The 23,870-nt window shown below is 45.4% G+C and overlaps 1 protein-coding gene across 1 annotated transcript in view; it reads left to right on the forward strand.

Annotated features, from left to right (window-relative positions):
* CACNA1B (calcium voltage-gated channel subunit alpha1 B) overlaps nucleotides 1-23,870 on the forward strand; it is a 165,742-nt gene that overhangs the window by 77,447 nt on the left and 64,425 nt on the right. Inside the window, exons 16-19 of the mRNA XM_042831032.1 lie at nucleotides 781-848; nucleotides 5,592-5,698; nucleotides 20,752-21,573; nucleotides 22,846-23,060. Of these exons, the coding sequence (XP_042686966.1) occupies nucleotides 781-848; nucleotides 5,592-5,698; nucleotides 20,752-21,573; nucleotides 22,846-23,060 (1,212 nt within the window). The remainder of the gene's footprint in view (nucleotides 1-780; nucleotides 849-5,591; nucleotides 5,699-20,751; nucleotides 21,574-22,845; nucleotides 23,061-23,870) is intronic.

The following is a 23,870-nucleotide window of genomic DNA, read 5'->3' on the forward strand; positions in this document are numbered from 1 at the left end:
TGAAGTGGTGGTGCTCAGCATGCAGCACTCACAGCCAGGGTGCTGCTGAAGCCAGGCTCATCTATGGCTCTGGCGAGGCCAACAGAGTATGAATGCAACAGCAGTGCACTGCTTTGTGAATCTCCAGAGGGTGAATGCATTAGATCAACTTAAAAGGCATGTATGCTCACATTTAGGGCAGTAGTTATAGCCTTACGCAGCCATGGGGTCCTGTCACCAGGCAGTGTATGGGAGCAAATGTTTTTTTGCTTCTTGGGCTTTGGTGAAGACTTGGATTTGTTTTGCTTGCTCTCTTGTTGTATGCAAAGATATCTGATTTACAATTTCTTTGTGGCTGCTTTGCAACTGCTGTGCAGATGTCACATCCCCTCTGCTGTGATAAGCCATGAGAGTTCCTCCCAATGGCACGTGGCACAGCACTGATCTCAGCTCAGCCTTTTCGTGTTGCCCGATGTCTTTGTATGCTAACATGGCCTTTATAATGGCCAATTTCCAGGAGCTACCAGTTGTTCTGTTAAGCAGGAAGGATAAATGATGGTGAAATCCTGTGTGTGTGGGTGTGTGTATCCCCTCAGGACGTGTGCTGGTGAAGTCAGGTGGGTGCCCAGCACATGCTACTCCTGGTGAGTTAGAAATAAAGATGACAGAGCAGTGGTGCAGGGGATCCACCAGTAATATAGCCATGATTGGAAGTGGAGAAAGAAGGCTGTAGTGTAGGAGAAGAGTAATTGCTTTCTCTGTTTGCTATGTGAAGATTTTTCCTTAGCTGCTCCCCAACAGATACACTCCTGAATGTCTTCTTGGCCATCGCCGTTGACAACCTGGCCAATGCCCAAGAGCTGACCAAGGTAAGTACATGACTTCTGGTTCTTCAAACTTGGGCCACAGCTGCTGGACCTAAAGCAGAGACTTCCATTCACGCTGTCCCTCTGTGTGCCAATTTACACTGCTGATAAGAACCCAGTGGTCCGCTCTCATTCCGTTCTGTTTGGTTCTCGAGGCTTGATTCTGCAAACTGTTCCATTTCTTCATGCCAGGGCAGGCAGCAGGCATTGCTCGTGTCGCTGCTGTGTGGAGGTGAACACACTTCTGTAGCATTTGCTTTTTTTCAAGAGCAGAGGCGAAAGAATTAATGGGTTTTGGCTGACTTGTGTGTCTGAGGCTTCGGCGTGGGGAGTCACAGGTGGTGTGTGGCTGCCTTTGCTGTCTCATGCTGGTGCTTCGTGTGTTGTGGAGTTTGAATCAAAGAATTAATATTCTCCAATCAACTCTGGAAAACAACTTGAAGAGGTCACAGTGAGTTTAAAGCCAGAATGTTGGAACCTTCCCACCTCCTACCAGGTGCAGAGCAATCCAAAGCACAGCAGAGGCAGAAAGCCGGGTCCTGGCACGAGCTGGAAGAGTCACTGCTGGAGCTCTGCTGTGTGCTTAGATTTATATTGAGCATTCCCTATGGAAACAGCCTCTGTACAGCACAGAAAGGATTGCAATCGCTGCAGTTTGCATTTGGGTTATTGCACGCTTTTTGTTCCTGGCTGTGCTGTACTCGGTGATGCTCAGCAGCACTGGGCTTGGTTTGCACACCTTTGCTCTCACGAGGTGGAGGTGGATGTGTGCACAGCCCGCTGCTCTAAGCCAATGATTGCTGGTGCACAAGCCCTGTATTTACCTTAGCAGCTATATTTTACAAACTTCTGCTTGTATAGTTGGGTAATGAAGCTCATCCCATTTCTTTCTGAATCCTTATAGCACTTTCTCCTGAACATTTCAGCAGCTGACTGGAAGGGTCAGAAACCCGACTTTGTTTATGTTTATAAAGTGTAATGAAATATTGATGGATTCAGCGGCATTGCAAAATCATAAAACTTCTTAAGAAACTTCTTTTTTTGCTTTAATTTTACTTATGATAAAAAAAAAGGAGAAAAAATATCTCTGGGAGTTTCAAAAGCAGAGGGAAAAGATTAAAGCAATTCAATTGTATGGCAAACCTGGAGAATGAGAGATTTATTGCTAAGTAAATATGATCATGCAAAACCAAAAATGGCCTGGAGTTATAATTAAGTTACTCAGGAGTCAGTTGATCTCAGGAGATGTTCTTGACATTTATGCTGTAAAACTAATCAAGATCAGTGCTGCATATACTGTGGGAGAACCATAAGCAGTTTGTACCTGCCTCTATTTTGGGAAGACAGAAAGCTTCCCAGACATCAGGACTGAAGCATTTTAACCAGCATTCTCAGTTCTGGGTGTGAATTTGGATTTCCTTTACTGTTGCCCTAGTTGGGCCCTGTGACCCGTACCAAGGGGCAGCAGAGCTGCAGCTGTATTTAATTTGATCATCCAATGGTTGTTACAGAACTCAGCCTGGAGAAGAAAAGGCTGTGGGGTGACCTCATTGCAGCCTTTCAGTACCTAAAGGGAGCCTACAAACAGGAGGGGAATCAACTCTTAGAAAGGGGAGATAACAGCAGGACAAGGGGAAATGGTTTGAAGCTGAGGGAGGGAAGATTGAGGTTGGATGTCAGGGGGAAGTTCTTTAGAGAGAGAGTGGTGAGGTGCTGGAACAGCTGCCCAGAGAGGCTGTGATGCCCCGTCCATCCCTGGAGGTGTTCAAGGCCAGGTTGGATGGGGCCCTGGGCAGCCTGGCCTAGTGTTAGATATGGAGATTGGTGGCCCTGCATGCACAAGGAGGGACGGAGCTTCATGATCCTTCAGGTCCCTTCCAACCTGAGCCATTCTATGATTCTATGAACAAATCTATTATCCAGCCTTTGCTTCTCCATCCCTGGGTCTTTCTCCTTTCTGTGTTGGCTCTGACTTTACAATGTCAGCATTGTTTCTACACTTCTCAGAACTATCTCCAATCCCTCTAGGCTGCTCTCTGCTTTTTTTTTTTTTTTTTTCCTAGGTGTTGGCAGGTTTTTCTTCTCATTTGCTAATTCAGTGTACACTCTGAAATTGTCCCCCAAATTTGCTTCCAATTTGCTCTTTGGTGTCACAACATGACACAACAGCCCTGCCTGCAGCGTGAGGGTTGGAGCCAGATGATCTTTGAGGTCTCTTCCAACCCAAGCCATTCTAGGATTCTCTGCCATTCTTCATCTTGGCGTGGGAAGCTGCCATGGGTGGGTGAGCTGGGAAGCCCTCTGCCTTCCTAAAAAAACACCTGAAAGCTTCAGGTACGTCGTCTGATCTCTGCTCCAAACAATCTTGGAGAAGTCTGGATAAAAACATACAGTAGGAGGGATGTGTGAATTTTACATAAAATTAGTTCAGAATTCCCCAGATATTATAGGTTGAAGACAAGAGAGTAGCAGCCACGGAGGCTTCTCATCCAACCCAATGGAGAGGTCTTTGATTGGGTGTTAACTATGCACATAATTATTATTAGCACTGAAGCCAGGCTTTACCACGTGGTAAACTGTGGTTTTGATGAAGATGTCGAACTCAGCTCCTGCTTACACTACTTTGGTCCCTATAGGCAGTGCCTTTATCATGAGGTGATGATGGGGCTCCCAGAGGTGGCTCTAATGTCACAGTTCAGAGCTCACCTCAGTCATGCACCGTCAGCCCTGTGTGCTTCAAACAGAGCGGGATGATCCCATGCCCCCATGAGACACTGCAGCACACATGGCAGGCAGGGAATTAATTAACATTCGTGAAGTGATCACAGATCTCTGTGTAGAAGGAGCTACAGAAATGTTATTAAGCAGTCATCTGATAAAGAATGTGCTTGCTCTGAGTTAGGGATGGCTGCCCTTACGACAGTGAGTATTTCACTGTGCTATGGATGCACTGGGGAGCATAGAAGAGAAGCCAGAAATTTTATAAAGATGGTAAAATCTGCACCTGGTGCTTTAGGTGGAGAAAAATAAAGAGCTCCCCAAGAGAAGAAACAGCTTCAATATACCTGCTGAAAGAAAAACCTTGGAAGACTCCTCTTTGAGGAATTTATTTCTCAAAATATTCATATTCTGCAGATAGCACTGATTTACAGGCTGCTTCTAAGCCATCAGTACATATACTGGAAGTCAGCCATTGAGAAATATGGACTGCTGACTTGGTGTAAAGCTTCTTGCTTGCTGTAAGCAAGGCTTCTGTTGGTGGCCTGTCTCATTCTTTATTCATCACAGTAAGAATTTTTGTCGTAGATCTGTTAATGCTTGGAAAGGAGTCAGCCTGAAAGGTTTGAAATTGTAATGGAACCAGATTTTTTAATTAATTACCGATCATTTCTTTTTCCTCCTAAAGGAGAAAAGGCCTTCAGGATGGGTCCCTGAGCACTGCAGGGAGGTTGGACTAAAGGACCTTTAAGCACCCCTTCCAACTCACACGATTCCATGATAAACCTACATGCCTTCCTGTTTCAAAGCTGGTTGTCTTACTGCTGTTTTTCGTTGCTTTAAGCATAACTGTTTCACAGTTTACCTCTGAAGGGCAGATGCAGGTCTGGGGTCCTTGACAAAGGAGCTGCTGACTGCTGTCATCTTGACGTGTGGTTCTTCCCTGACAGTGGTGTGGATGTTGCCATAGTGTCTGTACTTTGGCCTCATTTTCTTATCACAGAATCACAGAATGGGTTGGAAGGGACCTCAAGAATCACGAAGCTCCAACCCCCTGCCACATGCAGGGCCACCAACCTCCACATTTAATACCAGATCAGGCTGCCCAGAGCCCAGTCAACCTGGCCTTGAACACCTCCAGGCATGAGGCATCATTTCCTATCTAAGTTAACTAGCTGGAAAGTTCAAAGGAAGTTCAAGCCATGTGACTACTGGAGTTGAATGGGATGCTGCTTGTTTTGCTTTTTGTTCTCATTCCAGTCCTAAAGATCCTGCAGTTTGATTTTAAGCAGTGTTCTGTTGTAATCACAGCAGGTGGGAGAAAATAAATCACAGTTGTACTCTGTAGGAATTTGCAGTCCAAAAAATAACCCTCATAGGTGATCTGAGGAACGCGTAGAACTCGCAAACATGACCAGCTTTCTGAGCTGTGCTTGACTGTCCCTTTAATCTGCTTCAGTCTACTCTGTCTTCTCCTTTCTGTTTTCACCCACTCCATCCTCAGCGATACACTGAAATCAGTGGTAGTATTGGGGATAAAACTGGTGTGAGCAGGGCCAGTCAAGCCCTTTGTTGTCTGCTGGGTCTATTGCTTCAGATAGTTCATGTTGGCTTTGGGAGTGTCCCGTTTTGTTAGGATGTAGGCTTCTGAATGCTTTTGCACATGTAACTGCGTGATGAATGAGGCTGCCTTTACCCCAGATGTGTCACAATTCTGCTCAGGTCTCTCCCTGTTGTGCCAAAGCACTGAGTGATAAGAAGAGACCCAAAAGAGGTAAGAGCTTCACAAGGGAGGTGTATTCTCAGTAAAGATGCACTGAGCATTAGACCAAACCTTGTGTTTCCCATCTCTTTGCTGAGAGAGAAACCCTACCTTGCAAGAGGTTTTGAGATTCTGCCTTTTTTTTAATGAATTTCCACTTTTCTCATGGCAAAGCAGTGCCAGTCGCATTGCACCCATGCCTTGGGGAGCTCTAGGTGTTGTCGTTGCACCATGCAGGCTCTGATCTGTCTGATTTTCTGCCCCAGGATGAGGAGGAGATGGAGGAAGCCACCAATCAGAAGCTCGCCCTGCAGAAGGCCAAGGAGGTAGCAGAAGTCAGCCCCATGTCTGCAGCCAACATTTCCATAGCCGCGTAAGCGCTGTTTTGTTATTTGAGACTTCTGTCTCGTGGTTTCTGCTTCTCAGTGCTGTCGCACGTCTGTTCGACTGGAGCATCCTGTAGCACTCTGTGAATGCTTTACACCATCTCTGTTACTGATAGGGCTTTAGGTTGACTGAACTGATCACTTAACCGTGGGCTGCAGTACTTCTTTCAGTTTGTTACTGTTTTTCCTTGTGACGTCTCATCTTTTGCCTCGTTACAACTGTAATTTAGAAGCTTTTTTTTTTTTTTTTTTAAGCTGTCCTAAGATAGATTTCACCAGGTGAAGTGTTGGCATCTATTTCACTTTGGATTTGTAATTCTGGGAGGTTTGTGTACGTAATGGCATTAAAACTATTGTATGATAAGCATAAAGCTGTCCCAGGGGACCCTTTTTTAAGGGGGAGCTTAATCCACTTCATCATAGTCAATGAGCCAAATGGAGCCAGTTTGTTATACGTGAAACAAAAGAATGTTGTTCATTTGACTGTCTGCTCCTTCCCATTTTATTTTGCAATTTCTGCTTTAATCATCTATTTATGCCATCTCTGTTTGTTGGTTTTAAATATAATCCTCTTCTTACAATGATTTCCTGTCCAGTCTAGACAAGAAGTCACACAAGGACATTTGCTTTTGTTCTGATGAATTTCCTGGAGCTATTATTTTGTAGCACAAGATAATGATGCTAACTTTCTTCTATTTTTAATCAACAGTACAGTGCGTGTGAAGACTTTTTAGAACCCAGAAAAAGCACTTTAATGGAGCTAAGATTTCTCACCACATTGTTAGTCACTTAAAATAACCTTGTTCCTTGACTTTTTCACCAGGCTTTCACCTGGTTTTCTACAGCATAGGGGCAGTTTTGTGACCAAAACTGAAAGTGAGTACAAAATCATGGATTTCTGGTTCTTTTTGCTTGAAATTGTATCTGCCTAGATCCTGCCATGTGTAAAAGCAGGCTTACAAGTGAACACGTGGATGTGCAGTCTGTTCCTTTCACATCTACAAACCACGGCAGCAACATGTGTGCTGTATTGAAGGCCATCCACTACCAAATGTCCTGTGGCTTCTCTTTATCTCCCTGTGGTGCCACTGAGGTGCTTACGAGGGCACTTGCAAAGCATGCTGAGCTTTAGTTTGAAAAAAAAAACAAAAAACAAAAAAACCACTCAGAAAGTCAATAGGTTGATGACCAAATGGATAGTAACCCACAGGAGGCAAGGGAGAAGCTAGGAGTGCTGTGAGAGAGAAATAGAAGTACAGATGGGTTGCTGGCTGATGATCCAAAAAGTGTTTAATGACTGCATGCCAAAGCAATATTTAATGTAGAAATTAATCCATAGTGAGAACACCAGAGACACATAGCAGCTACAGCTTTAGGGTTTGCAGCACTGATGCCTTAGCTACTGTTATCCTGCCCAGTAGGGCTGGTGGCAGGGACTCGTGGTTGACAGCTGGACATACCTTGATACTTCTTATGGTCCTGAAGGCAGAGCAGATGCTGTGTTGATGGCAAGACTTGTTAAATCAAACTCTGTTGTTATTCAAGCCTGGACGTGCTGATGGAATCCCACCATAGATTTGGTGTGAGGAACCATGAATGGCTCAACACCACGGAGAATGGAAAGGTGCTGGGCATGTTTGGAAACAGGATTCTTGGCATATGGGAGCATCAGTGCCAAAAACAAAGCCCCGTAGGAATTGGGTAACCTGTCCTGGTTTCAGTAGATTTTTTTCTTCATGGTGTGTGGTGTGATGCTGTGCTTTGGTTTAGGAGAAAGACAGTGGCTGGTGAGCAAGTCAGGGAAAAGCTGGGACTGAGACACCAAGGTCCAGCTGCAGACCCAGTTCTGGATCTGCATTACCAGTCTACCCTTAGAACTACTGCTTTTGTTTTTTCTAATTCAGTTTTATTTTCAAAATGTAGGAAAATGATCTTCTACAGCAATGAGCATCTGTGTCATGAGTCAGTACTCTGAGAACATCATCGTTTTCTCTGCCTTCACCAACAAAACCAGGTCTGTCAGGTGTTGAAACACAGAGGACACCATGACTTGCATTTCTTCAATGATATTCACATCCCGGTGTGCTTGTCCACCTCCTGCAGAGGTGCTAAAGCCGTCCTGGGGCTCAGGCTGGTGAAAGTCCCCTTGCTCATCCTGCTGTTTCACCAGTGAAGTGCTGTGCTTGCTGTTTTTGCTGCTTTCCTTTGTCAGTCCCACATCAAGGACTGTGAGAGCACACCTTCCTCTAAGCCTCCTTCAAGGCCGTTGCATACTCTGTAGTGTACCTGCTTCTCCACCTCTAGCATTTTTGCTCTGCCAATACAGAGCACAGTTGTGGTTTGCGTGCTCATGTCCCTGCAGTTCATCTGCAGTGGTTGTTCTGCTCTCTGCTATTTAAGCCTCTCAGCAGCTCAGCTCTGGGAAATGTTTACTGCATCATTTGCAAAATACGATTTCCTGGACTTACGAACCAGTTTGCTAATTTACTTTGTCAACCTGCTCTGTGACCTTCACAGCCCCACATGATCCACAAATTGTTTTATTGCTTGATATGCGGTGAAGCACTGCTGTATAAAGGGGTCTGTTTTGGTAAAACAGTCATTATTACAGCAGCATCCAGATATCATCTGTCTTGCAAACTGGCTCAAGGTGCTTTGTTACAATATTCAACCTGCGCTTAGTTTGTACCTCATAACTCAGTGCTCTCCCAGGATGTCTCTGTCTTCTGCTCCACCAAAGGACTTACACGAATGAGTTCTTCTGACCACAATTTCTTTCTTCACCTGGTGAACTCTATCCCGCTTGGGCCTTTCTGTTTTGTGTTTTTTCAAGATTTAAAAACTAGGATGGTGCATTGTTTCTGTCATTGTTGCAGTTTGCTTTAGAACGGAGTATTTGTTTAACATGAGCAATTGTGCTTTAATTTTAGCCCATTGTTTCATTCTTATTTTTGTGACTTTTGTTTTCTGTTTAGCATTTTCCTTGCTTTGTTGTTTCTGGAGGTGAGTTTCTGGGTTTGTCCAGTTTGCCCAGCATTGTCTTTAAGACCCTCTGTTCTGTACAACGTTGAAACCACTCAGCCTCTGGAACTGAGCAGCTGTATGGATCGATGGGTCTTTGAGCAAGCCATTGGTGCAGCTTCCTTGGTGGTGAGAATGGAGGAGGAGGGAAAACGGGGCAGTGAATGTGCTGAGCACCTCAAGGTGTCAATTGAAGGAGCGCTGCCAGGCTGATTTCCACAGGCAGCACAAAGGCTCTACTGCAGGTGGTTTTACATTCTGTAAATGAACTTGTTTCTTTGCCAACCCAAAGCCTGAATACCCTGCCTGTTCTATTCCGGCCAGAGCTGCACCAATGTCCCGTACAAAAGGGGCTGCACCGAGCACACAGGACATGGGCATGGGCCAGCAGGCCAGTGGGAGAATTCATGAGCCCAAAGCCCAGCACAAGTTTCACCCACAGCTGCTCCATGGACCCTGTATTACTGGCTAAAACTGCCTCCACATTTATTTCTATGCATTTTCCATTGGCCTGCCTTGGGAAGAGTCTTAAGATAGCATTCACAACAGAAAGCAAATGCTAAATTTGAAGGAACCTATTATGTAGTCACGTCTGAGTCACGCTAAGAGAAACTTACGCCTCTTTTTTTTCACTTAGTATTTCTTAATTCTATGCAATATTGTGTCATCGTGGTAGCCAGACCAAAGGAAATGATCCAAGCATTAGCTATGGGGTGTGAGTTCTCTATGGAAGAAGAATTTCTCAGATATGATGGATGACACTTTGTAGGAGGTGGTAGTGACTGTTATGGCACCAGAGCTGAGCACTGTCTGTAGGTTTGACCACTAGAATTTTTCAAAACTTGACACCAGCAGCATCAACAGAACCCCAAAGACCTGTCCTGGTCCTGCCTGGTTTCTACTGGTTCCTCACACGTTTGACCCAAGCAGCTGATGTGTTAATTGTGTGCCTACAGGTAAATACTGCCTGGTAACACGAGTGAGCTGATTGCTCATTAACAAACCGTAAGAGCAAACAGAGGTGGCACTTCACAGTGACTTCTCAGAGGTGTCTGTCCCTTTTGTACAGGTCTGGGGACAAAGGGAGGGGGGAGCTGCTTTATTTCTCTAGGACATTTTTCCATCTCAGAGGCTCCATGTTTTCCTTTTGTCTTGGAAATACTGTGGTCTGTTTCAAAATCCCTGTTGGGCTGCTGGTACCCAACAGAACCCAGCAAGATGTATGCCTGAACACTCACCACAGTTCCTGTGTTTGACAGTGTGTAGACTAGCAGAGGTGTTCTTTCTCTCTTGCTGGCGTGTGACTCCTTCCCTTTCTTTTCTCCTGATGTGTGTGGATGTGTGAGGTACTGTGATTCCTCCTGGTAGCTTTCCTTTTTGCCCTTGCTGTTGATGTAACGATGACCCTAACGGCTACACAGAAAGACACTCTCGTGCTCTGTGTCCCTCTCAATGGTAAGTGAAGCTCAAGTACTTCATCATTTCGACTTGGAAAAGGAGGCCGTCTTTATTTTCGCTTTCCACTCTGCAATTCTAGTGGAAATTTAGTCGGTCACGGTTTCAAAAAGTCCAGGAGTAAACCTGGAATGCTGCAGGACTTGCATAACGCTGTCTGGCCAGGCTACAAGGATATTTGGCAGGATCACAGCATGGCCTCCACCCTGCACTGCACCAAACGAGGCAGGGATACATGCAAAGATAAAAGCGAGCCTTCTGCCGTGTGACATTGAGAGCTGCTTTCAGCAATTCCAAGCAACAGTTCCACAGGTGTTGCACAGCATCGGTGCCGACTCCCAGGTAAATGAAAGCAACCCATTATGTTCTCCTCTATCACAGCTTTCCCACCTGTTCTGCTCAGTATTTCCTTTCCTATGCTTAAGGCATTTGTGCAGGCAGGGGCTGTGGAAACGTGGAATGTAGAAAACTCTGAAGTTTGGGCAGAACACTTTACCAGATTGTTTGCTCCAAGTGAAATGTTCACAACGCCTTTCATAATGCCTTTACGCTGCAGTTTTCTTGGCCTCTGGGTGGTTGAGTTATACACTCCACCTGGGCCAACGCTTGTCTTCAAGGCATTCTGGTAATTTTAAGGAAATGTGTATTTAAAATTCTACTCCTGTGGTATCCAAAGAACATTAGATTTTTAATTGGACCTGCTGGCTTTCATAACACTTGTTTGAAGATTGAAGGAAAAAATGCTGCAACCGAAAAGACAAATTCAGGAGGTGAAGGGATTTTATCTTTCCTTCATCTGAGAGATCTTCACATCTTCAGATGATGTGAATTTATAAAAGTTATTGTTTGTAACTGTGAAAAATTAGCACCTCAAGCCAACAACTGTCAAGATATTTAGAAACCTGGTTTTGAGTAGGTCCCCTACCAAAGAAAGAATTAACGCAATGTAATTCAGCTGCTTCTGCATTCAGAAACCACGCAGAATCATAAAATGGCTCAAGCTGGGAGAGATCTCTAAGATCCTCTTATTCCAACCCCTGCTGTGGGCTGGCTGCCCCCCACCAGATCAGGCTGCCCAGAGCCCCATCCGTAGCCTTGGGTACCTCCTTGTAACGGCATCTACACAAGTACACACTGAATGGAGGAGAATCTACAAAACTAGGTGTGAATTGAAACAAAAGTCCTGTGCCTCAGATGCAGCAGACCTATGGGTTTTAGACATGGCAAGCCGTATTCAGACGGCCTGAGCTCAGACACATGCCTGCATCTGGCTGAGGAGAGAGGTAGGTGCCCCTGCAGAGAGCATCTTATGCAAGATGGAACTGGTGAAGCCTAGCGCCAGCTGCTGCGGCTCGGATGGATTTGGGTTTGGATTTGGATTTGGGTTCTCCAAGCACAGCCCAGGCTCCTCCTAGCTGGGGCTCCTCTCTGCTCCCAGGCATTTCCACCTCTCATATCACAGTGCCACAGTGGGAATGAGCAGCTTTGCACCCTGCTCCCACTTGAACTAATGATTGCAGCACAGCTGTAACAGCAGTCACCACCTGTTTCTGCAAAGGCCTCTGAGGTCCTAAAGATGACTTCTGCAGAGGACTTTGAGTGTGTGAGTATAACATATGGAGGCATAAATTCCTAATATCATTGTGTGTCTTTTGGTTCACCTTTTAATTTTTGTTTCCCTTTTGGTTCCATTTTGGTTGTTTCCTTGTGAACAAGAAGGTGGTGTGTCTCTGGCTTCCACACTTTCTGAAGCTTGCCTGGTCTCCTACCAAGATGCACGCTGCAGTCTGCATTCGATAGGACACAGCCTGTATGAGTCTTTTCCCAATGTCTCTTATGGTTTCTCTTCTCTTCTTCGTTTTTTTTTTTGTTTTGTTTTCTTTTTTTTTTTTCTTCTCACTTTTTGTTTTCTTTGTTTGTTTTGTTTTTGCATGTGCAGTTTTGTAAAGCAAACTCGAGGTACTGTATCTCGCAGCTCGTCAGTCTCCAGCGTAAATTCACCGTGAGTTGCTCTCTGTTACAATATTCAGTTAATGGATTTATGATACCTATATTTATAAACCTCCCTCTTCCTCCTCCCCCCCACTCTCCTGGTGCCTTCACTCCCCACCTTGTTTTCTCCAAAAATCATTCCCATCGTTGTGGAAAGCCTCCAGACCAATATATGGTGGAAGGACTGGAAAGTGTGCGACATTGCCATATAATGCTTGTGATTTGATCGTGAGCAACTCTGTAGTGTTTCGTACATTGACTGTGAGTTCTCCTCCTCCCTTCCTTTGTCCTCCCATCCCCCTAATTATTTCCCTCTGTTGCTTCCTTAATTATCTTCCCTGTTCTCTCCCCTGCCCTCATTTGATGGTTCATCTTATTCTCACTCGTACTTTGTTCTCTGTTTATTCTGTACTGGGCTGATGGCTTTGATGTTCCACCAGTGTTTGCACTTAGGGTTCAATAGGAGAACAGGTGTCCACCATGAGTGCTCTCTTCAAATGAAAGAAAGCTGGAGGAGAGCCTGAAGGAAACTTCAGGAATTGGGGCCCAAGTGAGGCCAAACTCCTTTAGAAATTCACACTCCTGAGAGCATGGTTTCTACCTGTGCTCTCTGACCTTCCTGAGATATTGCAAAAACGAGGCACTCATTGAACTCCTATGCATCCGTGTCAGAGCAAACACAGTGGTAGACCTTCCATTCACTCCACGCACTTCCTAACAACCAAATCTTGCTGGCTTTGCTGTGAATCACGGGTGCTTTGACACCAGTGCAGGTTTGTAGAGTATACCATCGTTCCCTGCTGACTAATACGACAAAACTTGTCACCAGCTTGTCACCGACCCATCTTAGTGCCTTTGCTTTGAGTTGCACTGTTACCATTTGACGTTATCTTTCTTCTTTAATGCTTTTGGAGAGACAAGTAAGTGCAATTCACTTGTGGGTTTGTCCTTACGTGCACCAATAGCAGGGTTCAGCATGGCAAAGATGCAGTGAAGCAAAGGTTTTCCACCAGCTTCTCAACATCTGTTTTGTTCCCAGTCCCCTTGGGCATTCTGGGGGTCCTTGTCCACTGGTGGATCTCAGGCTCATTTCTTGCAATGCATTGCCTGGCTGCTGGGATTCCAGGCAAGCACAGCATTATGGGGGGAAAGTCTGCTGCCTTTTGGGTCTCTTATCCTGCCTTGCACTTGGTAGGAAGGAAGGCAAGAGGCAAAATGGAGAGCTTGGTTCAGGTAGTGATGAAGGAGAGGTGCTGCCCAATTGTCTTCCTTCTCGTTGCTTGGGTGCACTCCAGCTGAAGTTGAACCAAACCAATCCAAGGCCATGGTTGCAAATTACGAATGAAATCTGAAAGAATGGAGTTTTGTTCCTTTTGCAAACTTCCAGAGCAGTCACTTAAATTGTTCAAACAAACTGCAGGCGCTGGAATCCCCTTGGAAGGAGGATCTGCCCACATCCAGTGGCCATTGAGATCTGTTGCTGTCTGCCCCATAGCAACAGAGACAGTGCAAATTAGGAGGAGGCATCCCTGGATCTTATGACTTGCATCCATTCTACAATGTTTGAATTTTTACTGCCAAAATGTGTCGGTGGGCCTCTGCTAGGGTGGATTTTCAGTTATATGCTGCCCAAAGACAGCTTTCTTTTGCCTGCACTTTTTTGTCTCAGCCAGGCTGGCAAATGACTACAGCTTAAAATCATGTTTCTCTACACGTAAAGCCACTTTACCTCTTTTCAATCATGTGGAGAGAGCCTGATTTATAGGCAAATACAATTTGTGTTACCTGTAACAACAATGTGCGTTGTCTGGGCAGTAATCTGTAATTTCCTATGCCAAATGGGGCCATTTTGACAGATTAATTGAATGTGCATTTTTTTCTCTGTGGGTGTCCCCAGCATTTCCCTTGCATTTTCCCTGCAAAAATTCTTACTTTGGCTCAATATCTGGACTCCATAACTGTGTGTGATGCGTAGAAGTACCAGCTGCTATTGAGCATCAGTAGAGCCTCCGTGAAGTGTGAAAGCATCCAGAGGTCTCATGTATTCAGTATAAATGTCATTGTTAGGAATGTATTTTTTTCATTTTAAATTCAAATAGATAAACTCTTGCCAGGCACCAGCACCCCATGTCCCCGGGTGGAGGTTAGTATTGGTTCCAGATGCTCTAACGTCAGTCTGTTCTCTTACTGTAAGCATACGGATCAGGGAAGTGGTTGAAATTCTGTGCAAGATGAAAGTTGAGCAGTGGTCTTGTCGTTTAAAAAAGCTTTTAAAGGGTACAAAAAATCCCAGTTCTGTTTCTCTAGGTTGCTACAGAGGCAGAGGATTCCTTCTGCCTTCAACATCAGTAAGAACCAAGATCTGGAAATCCATTCTTCCAAAAGAACAGAACTTATTCAAAACTCTTGAAAAGCAGGCGGGCATCATTTCTATATTCTTTCTTTAACTGTTCTTCGAAGGAAAATTGTAAATGGGTAGGAAGTGACAGACAAGCTACGAGAACTAGTTCCTTAACAAGCAAACAAAAAAACCCAAGCAACCAAGAAGACCCAAAGTGAGTCACTTTCTGATCCTAATTCCAAGCCTTCATGCTTTAACATTCACTATTTAAGCGCTGCAAGTGGTATGAAGACCATTTTTTACTCACTGAAGAGTTTTTACTCGCTCATTTGTACAGACATGCTCTGTTTCTTTAACTAAATCAGCACATGTATAAAATCCATACTGAAGTTAGCAGTTATCTATGTACATAGGCGATAATGCACAGCTGAGGGAGTGATTATGTTATGCTTTTCCAGCTGAATGTATTTAAGAGTTATGGGACACTGGGTTTTCATATGAATCATCATTACATAACAGTGGGTGATGGAATCCCAAAAGGTGAATTTGAGGTTTCCTCTGTATTGCTATTGTTTGTTATTTGTTCCTAATAGGATTCAGAGATGTTAGTCATTGCTTGGTCATGAGAAATAGTATGTTCTTCAGGCATTTTCTAGAGTGCTAAATACAACGAGCGCTGGGGATTTTACTTCTTTCCAGAAGTGCTGAGTGTCTGCACCTGCCAATGATTTCATTTTTTTTAAAGACCTTAATTTGATTTTCTTTGTGTAGCTCCTTCCCACACCAACCATAACAGCTTCCAGCAGGACAGCAGCAGAGAGGCGTGCAGAGGGAAATGAAAAAGGTTGACTGTCTTCCACCAGATAAATTTGTCACTTGTTGTCCAAGAACCCAAATCGTTCTTCATCCATATCAATTGCTTCTGTATATTCAATGTCTGGGTCACCTGCTTTCTTTCCACCGTTATTACACAAAGCAGGGACTGTGACTTCATTCCCTGATGTGCTTTGTCTTGGTTTTTATCAGAAGGCTGGAGCTCACAGTGGGACTTTGGCTGTAGCAGTCTGTCTGCCTCTTTGGCCAGGTAACAGCGATAGGACAAGAGGCATTGGTCTCAAGGGAGGTTCAGGTTGGATTCCAGGTAAAATTTCTTCTAAGAAAGAGTGGTGATGCATCAGAACAGGCTGCCAGGGAGGAGGGGAATCACCATCCCTGAGGTGTTGAATAAAGGCGAGATGCTGCTTTGGGTGGCATGGTCAGAGCAGTCACAGGCATGGGGCAGTGGTTGGACTGTGTGATCTTAATGATCTTTCTGTGGTTCTGTGATTATGGAACAGCTGTCAGAATGTCCTCTAGAAAAGGAAATGTGCACATGCCAGAGGCCAAGGTGAAGTAAAGTAGTAATCATGATTAAAAAATAAACAAATGTTCCAAGACTGAATTTTTGGAGAACTTAATGTCTGTCTATAGATTAAACATAGTTGTGCTTGTAGTAAAATCACCTCACAGTGGGTTAGCTTGTCATCAAATCGGAGTTTGTGGAAAGCTAAGTCTTATTTTGATACTGGAATTATTATGCAATGTACTTAAATACATATACAGATATTTAAAAGCTCTTCCTATTAGAGAGATAGGAAGCAGCATGCAGGTTGGTGAGCTATGGTGGAGTGAAATCATTCTGTCTTCCTTAGTAAAAGCAGCAAAACTTCTGCTGTGTGAATTCCAGAACACTTTGGCATGGATGGACCTTGCATCCCTGCAGAGCTGTATGAAAGCTGGTGATGATGGCAGTCTTTGTATACTGAGCAGCAGCATATACTGGCTTCTGCTTCTCGTAGGAAATCATGCCCATGGACACCGCCTGGGAGCAGCAATAAAGCATGAGAGCTTTCCGAACTTTTGCTCAGGCCACATGCAAAATTTAGAGTTTCAGGCCAGAGGACATTGGGAGGAAATTTGTGAAAGAAACATATTTTCCTTCTGAGAAAATTATATATATTTATATATATATATGTATACGTATATAAATCTAATATATAAAGCCAAAATCAAATTCAAGAGGAATATTGGAAGGGAGTGGGCAGCATTTCCCATTGCTGTCCTTGATCATGGTGTTTCTGTGATGTGCACCGTCACACGCGCTCAGTGAGAGCACAGTGCGTCTCCCAGGAGAACCCAGGCAGGGAAATGTGGCTCATAAAGAAGAAAAAGTGCTAAAGCATCCAGGCTGCAGCTCCCGGGTCATGGGCAAAGCACAGTGAAGAGCCAGCAGTGAGCTCATCTGGAAGAAAATTGTTTTATCAAAGCAGAGATAAAGCTTTGTGCGTGCCCACCCTGGACCGATGTGCTGCCTTTGTATTTTCTGAGTGGAAAATTCAAACATGGAGAATGCTGCTCCAAATGGATGCACAGAAAATCAGATTTATTTTTGTTATTGCTGTTCTTGAAAGGTTTTTTTATATCCCATTTTCTATTGATACTCTATTTTAACAAGAAATTCCCTCCCACTTGTAATGAGAACATGCTCTTTCCTACCCACAATCTAATACCTGGGTATTTTTAACATCAAATTATTATGTTTGCAGTCAGATTTCATTCATTATTTACTACAGCAAAATTGTGAGGATTGCATTTCGGTGGCTGATTAAACCAGCAGTGCTGGGATGCAAAGTGCCATTAACTGCAGCACTGTTTTAAAAGGTTACTACAACAAAATCTTTGGTCATTACGGAATGGCTAAGATTAGAAGGTGGCTAAAAGTATGCTTTCCTTTCCTGAGTGGTCTGTACAGTGGCTGGCAGCTTTTTTATTTGAACCCATATTAGTCAACAGTTCATTAATATCAATTATATTTATTATACAAAAATGTGATGGTTTTCTTTCTAGCTATAGGATTTGCTTGTCTGCTGGCTGCTTAATCCAAGGGACACTGATGGGACTTCGCAGAGCAGCATGTTAGCAGAAATAACAACCTACGGTGTTTTGAGCCCGGAGGACTCGAACACTGAGTGTGTTGCTGGTCCCCCATTAAGGAGCACAGCACATTCTGTAGACAGAAAATAAGAACGAGGAGTGATTGTAGAGAAAGTGCATTAGCATTGACCTTTGTGTCGCGTCAGTGCATCGGAGGTGCTCAGTGCAATCTTCTTTTTGCCCCCGCTTGGTTTTTCCATCTCTGTGCAGATGTGTGTGCACAGGCGGCCATAGGGGACTGCTGTGTTGTAAGGTGACATTCCTGCCGTGCCATAGAAAGTTCAAAAGCTCTCCTTGGAGAGGAGGTGCAGCAGAGCAACAGGAGAGGAGAAGCGGTCGCACATGGCCGTGCTCAGTTGCTGTGGGAACATAGAGGAAGCAAAAGCCCGATAAATGGAATTGGACAAGCAGGCAGCACGTTCCCTCCAGTTGCTGCTGCTTTCGCTCTGAAAAACCCTAAATGCTGTCCCCAGAGGGACCGACCTGCTCGGTTCCTTCGCTCCCATTTCCTGCAGCAGCTTTATGCGTGCTGTCACTTGCTCCAGATGTTCTCGACTGGGTTGAATGCAGTAATGAGCTTGCAGGCAGGCTGCGCATTTTCCTGATTTCTATTTTACTGCACTTTATAAATGTTCTGATTTTTTTTTTCTTTTTTTGATTAATTTTTTTTTTTTTCTGGTGAGTTTTCATATGGAAAAGAGAAAGGATGCAGCCATTCTGAGCCTCCCAGTCTGGGACTTAGCGACCAGTGCCAGCGGGTGGCTGCATGGTGCTGTCAGTTGGCAATCACTGCCACTACTGGGTCGATGCTAAAGGTGTATCTCACTTCTAGGTGCTGTGAAATTTGAGTCTGTGATGCTGGTGTCTGTTGTAAAGAAGAAATTTCAGCAAAATAGGCTTAGTTAATGTGTGCCTTGCTGGATTCCAGGTTCTTATTGGTGTGTGCACCCAGCTCACCAAGTCAAGCACAGGACCCTTAGTACCACAGAGGTAGTTGTGAGGCTGATTTCTGTTCTTGGAGTAAGTGAAACAATGAAAAGGCCCCTCCTGAAGCGAGACTCTTTGTCACAGCAGCCCGTTCATCCACTTGGAGGTAAATGACCCTAACCTTCATGGGAGGGTTCTGAAATCCTCTGTGAATATGTAATTCTGCATCCCACCCCAGCATGGTGCCCACCTGTGGAGCAGGAGGCTGTGCCGTGCTCCGTTTAGAGAGAGATGGAGGACCTCAATCAGCATAAAGGCACTTTACCAACTCTAACGTGTTTTTCCTATTTATCCCTTTGGTGTTGGCAGCTTTCTCTGGATGTTCAAAGCACTAAGCAGAAGCTGGTCCTCACCCTGAGGACTTTCATTGTGAAGTGAGAAATGCTCCCTCAGAACAGTGCTGCAGAGCTCAGACATGCATGTGCATAGAGCCAAGCTGCCTTGTTTCCCTGTGTGCTGTCCCGGAGAGAGGAGGTTTACTTTCATTGCTTATAGTTTGGCAATGCTGTATCTGCAGCACTGCAGAGCAAGGCATCCATCCGTTCACCCATCCATCCCAGAAGATGTGCAGGGACAACTGTGCCAAGCAGCTCCATCTCTGATGGTGCAAGGCTGCAAGTGTGGAGCACGTCTTCCCTTAGGAAATATTCTATGGAGCAGCAGGGAAGGGGTCAGAGGAGGCTTTACTGATTCCCTCTGAAACCAAGTAGATGGGTGATAGTAGCTGAACCTTTCCCAGCACTGAACCCTAACGAATTACTGGGTTGCTGCCAGCTGTCCACCTCATGCACCAGGGGTCAGTAGGGCAGCCTGGGGTGCTGTGCCCCATGAGCCCTCTGCGTGATACGTGGGATTCAGTTGGGATCTGAGTTATGTGCCCTGCATTGACACTTAGAGCCGTGGTTTTTGCCACTCGTTCTACTGTTGTGGTGTCAATCGGGTACTCAGCTGGTGGGAAACTTGCCCTGGATGTGCCCTCTGGGAACAGCGAGGCTTAGATTTGTAGTTTTGGTGATAAGCTGTGCTCACCCTGATTTCTGGATTAAGATTGCTTCGCATCTGCCTGCGTGCCCTCCTCCCATCTGCAGCGAACATTTAAGTCGCGTTTTTTTGCCTCTTTTAGCAGAGCCAGGCAGCAGCACCCACGGTGAAGAACCAAACCCCAAACCCAGCGGAGCATTTGAGACGCAAAGCCGTTCTGACAGCTCCCGCTGTGCTCTGTGAGCCCATCTGAACGCTGCCTCCCCGGAGGCTGAGCGTGGCGACAGATCCTGACACTCTGAATCAGCACAGACACGCACAAAATCTGCTTTCTGCTATTGTCAGGGGAGCCCGGAGTGTATATAAGGATGTCTGCTGCCCTATTTCTGCAGCCTTGTGGGGTGTGTGTTAAGTGGTTGGGGTTCGTGAGCACTGTGCAGCCCCTCCGGCCACTGAACCCAGGCTGATGCGTAGCAAATGGAAACATCAGCATGGTGGAGAGCAGCGTGGTGGAAGGGAAATGTTTTTTCCTCTCTGTGTTAAAAGTTGTTTCGTTTAGAAGGAAAAAGGTGCCAACTTCAAGCCAGATCTGGAATTCCTCCATGGAAGCTGGTGGATTTACTTTGATTTTATGGGAAAGCAGAATATGATTTGCAGTGTTTAGGATGAAAGGCAAATCTTCTCTTCCTGCATTGGCTGAGAATGTGACATTCACATGGGGTGGACAGAAACCAGGTGCTGTGCTGGAAAATCAAAGAAGTAAGGCAATGTCAGCAGCGGTATTCTGGTTGTAGCAGAGAACAGGACAGAAAGGAGCAAGTGCTCCAGGGAATAAAAGTGTTCTCATCATGTCTGCATCTGTGTGTGGCTCTCTCAGTCCCTGGGGTCAGAAAGGTGCAGGGATTTTGGGAGAAGCCCTGTGAGCTGCTTCACAACTGCAGTTGTGCTGTACAATTTTGGTGGGCAGGATTTATAATCCTTCAGATTATGCCTCAGGCTTTCAAGGGGGATCATCACCTTTTAGAAACCAAGAGAACTCCTTTCCTTGGGGCCTGTTTCAAAGTGCCTGAAGCGTGTGGGGACAAACTAACGCTGATGATCCCGCTGGCTTTCCCTGCTCATGTTCTCTCTCCATTCCTATAATTTCTTTGGCTTAACTGTCTGATCCCCCCTATCAGCTGAAATTCCTTTTTTCTTTTTTCTTTTTTTTTTTTTGTTTTTGGTGCTTGCTTTGTAGGGAATTAATACAAGAAGCTGAATGCTAACTTGTCTCCTTCCTCCTCTTGTTAGCAAGCAGCAGAACTCCTCCAAATCCAAGTCGGTTTGGGAGCAGCGAACCAGCCAGATTCGGATGCACAATTTCCGAGCCAGCTGTGAGGCTCTGTACAATGAACTGGACCCTGAGGAGCGGGTGCGCTATGCCACGACCCTACACATCCGTCCAGACATGAAGACCCACTTGGATCGGCCACTGGTGGTGGAGCCAAGGGGTGAAGGGAGGAACAACATCAGCAAGCTGAGCCCTGTGGATATGCAGGAGGTGGAGCAGATCAAGGTCAGCTCTACTGATGGAGCAGAAGCTCCTCGGAAGCATCACCGGCATCGGGATAAGGAGAAATTGGGAGAGCAAGAGAAAGGTGATGTGACCAAAGATGAAAATGGGGAATCTGGCATCAACAATAAGGAGGAGAGGCACAGGCAGCACAGAAGTCGCAGCAAGGAAGTGGAAGGGGGCAGCAAGGAAGGGAAAGGTGAGCGCATCAGGGGCCTGGAAGGAGGGAAGAGGCACCATCGCCGGGGGTCGGTGGAAGAAGGCGCTGAAAAGGAGCACCGGAGGCACCGCACGCACCGGCACTCTGCAGAACGGCAAGGCAAGGAGGGCAATGGGACCATCAATGGGGCCAGGAGCGAGCGGAGAACCCGGCACCGTGGAGGGTCGAGGTCTGGGAACCGGGAAGGAGAGCCCTGCTCCAAGGGTGAGAATGGAGAGGAGCCTCACAGACGGCACCGGTTCAGGAGCAGGGCGTTGTCGACGTACGATTCGGTGGAGAAGGAGAACAGGGAGAAGGAAGGGGAGACTGCTGAGAAGGAGCACCAGAATCATCAGCCCAAGTAAGTGTGCGACTGGAAGTGCTCCTGTGCCAGCTCAGGGCCGTGAGACCCCAAATGCCTGCTTCAAATCAGCTTGTTTCCCATCCATGTGGCATTCCTGCCGTTCCTGCTGCACTCGCACCAGTTACCACTATAATCTGCAGTGCCATTTTCCATAAATCAGCTGTGATCTGATTGGAATTAAGTCATTAAGGTTGGAAAAGATCAATAAGATCAAGTCCAACCATCAGTCCGTCATAGACAGAGGCTCACAAAGATGGTTTTCATCCATGCTTGCCCATAGAGCGCTTCAGGTTTCAGGAATGAATTATCCTTGGTGTCAGTACCAACAGATAAACCAGGACATGACACAGAGCAGAGAATTTCACAGCCTTTGAAGGAAACTGATGTTTGAGTAACACACCTTTATGGGACATTCAGTCCTCCAGGTTTTCTCCTCTTCATTGTTGAGCCTATGGGCTGCATCACCAGTTGCTGCAGCACTTGGCTGCTAGCAAAATGGGTTCTTCCATTAAGAACAATGATGTATCCCATTCTGTTTAATTTTTATGTAAGTCAAATGAGAAAAATAGTATTGGTGAGGCATTTAGAGTAGTTAATAAAGAAGGACAGATTGCCTTTTCAGCTTTATTAATTTGATGGAAAAGAAATTGCACTGGGATTCCTTAGAATAGAGTTCATGTCACCATGGAGAGCTGTGAGTGGCACTGAGATAATCATTTTCCTGTCTATATTATCTTCCTTTCAGATGGGTTTCAAAACACTTTGCATAGTGTTTCATTTGATCATGTGCTCACTGAAATATAGTCATTGCTGCGGAGGAAAAGCTGCAGAAGCCATTTATGACAACGTTACAGGGTGGTTTAGGACTGGAAAAGAGAATCACCACATTTAAATAAGGCCTCGGGAGAACATTAAGCAGCAGAATGTCAGAATTGATTCAGAAAGCAGCTGATGCTGGAGAGCTAATGTCACTGCTGCATGCAAGTGCCATGTGTCCTTACTCAGGGAACATGGTTATGAATCTCGTTAATTGGAATAAAGTTGCTTTCACTGGCATGGTTTCTCTTAATGCTGTATTTGGATGTCGCTTCAGGTCTCAGAGGAACAGGTCGCACCTTGTGCTTCCAGGAGGTTTTCCTGCAGCCTGTGAATTTTCTGCAAAGGACTTCTATGTAGAGAACAGTCTAGGAAAATCTAGCAGGAACTGCAGCATATGTTCTATGAATCTTTGTCAGAGCGTATTTAATAACATCTGCTCTTCTGCCTTAGGGAGAATCAGTGTGAGATTGAGGCCAGTGGGAGTGTGAGCATCCCGGTGCACACCCTTCCCAGCACCTATCTGCAGAAAGTGCCGGAGCAGCCAGAAGATGCTGACAACCAGAAGAACGTGACACGCATGATTCAGCCGCCTCTGGACAAAACCACCACTGTGAACATCCCTGTCACCATCACTGCCCCGCCAGGAGAAACCACCGTCATTCCCAGTGAGTGCTTTGTCCCCCTGCCACTTGTTATTATTCTTTTCCAGAGCCATAGGTCTGTAGGGGTGGGTTTACGCTGTTTTGCAGACAGACCCCATATCCAGACACAAGCTGAGCAGCTTGTGGCTCATCCCAAGCTGTGCAGGCATGGCATGGAGAAGTCCCAAGAGCTGAGGCTCTGCGTGCTTTGCCACTGTCAGCCACATGGGACTTAACCTGTCATCTTTTCTTCTTTTTTTTTCCCAACTGGTGATTTTACCTTATTGCAATACTGAGTTCCCATCAATCAAAGTTTATCACACTCTTTCCTTCCTGGCCATTTCCTGTGTATCTAGCTTGAGATACAGCAAGGGATTGATGGAACGTGTCACTCACACACAGCGAAATGTCATTTTGTTGCAAAATAAAAGGGAATAAAAACCCCTTCTTCTAAGGCATGATAAGTGAGTGAGGGTTTTGGATACCAGCTCCTGTGAATTAATAGAGAAGTGAATCTCTCTGTCTGAGAAAAGCATTCGCGGTCTGAAATGTCTTCCAGTTCATATATTGAACATTATTTTAAGTAAATAATCTTACAAACCCACTGCAAGTAAACTTACAATGGAAATTATAAAACATATTTCCAACCTTTTGGGACTGAGATTCAGAATGATCTTCTGAAATGGAGTTGTGTAAGTTAAAAGCCTGATGTGAGGTGGAACATGACACTTTTGTACATGGGGAGCGATGCCAAAACGGCGGTGCACAATGCAGACGTGAAACCTGCTGATCCAAGAAGTCCTTTCCAGCCCTTAGCACAAATAGTATTAAAGC

This window comes from Centrocercus urophasianus, unplaced genomic scaffold (genome assembly GCF_019232065.1).
Source record: "Centrocercus urophasianus isolate 14NV4802_14NV808 unplaced genomic scaffold, USGS_Curo_1.0 seq_34, whole genome shotgun sequence".
Taxonomy (NCBI): Eukaryota; Metazoa; Chordata; class Aves; order Galliformes; family Phasianidae; genus Centrocercus; species Centrocercus urophasianus.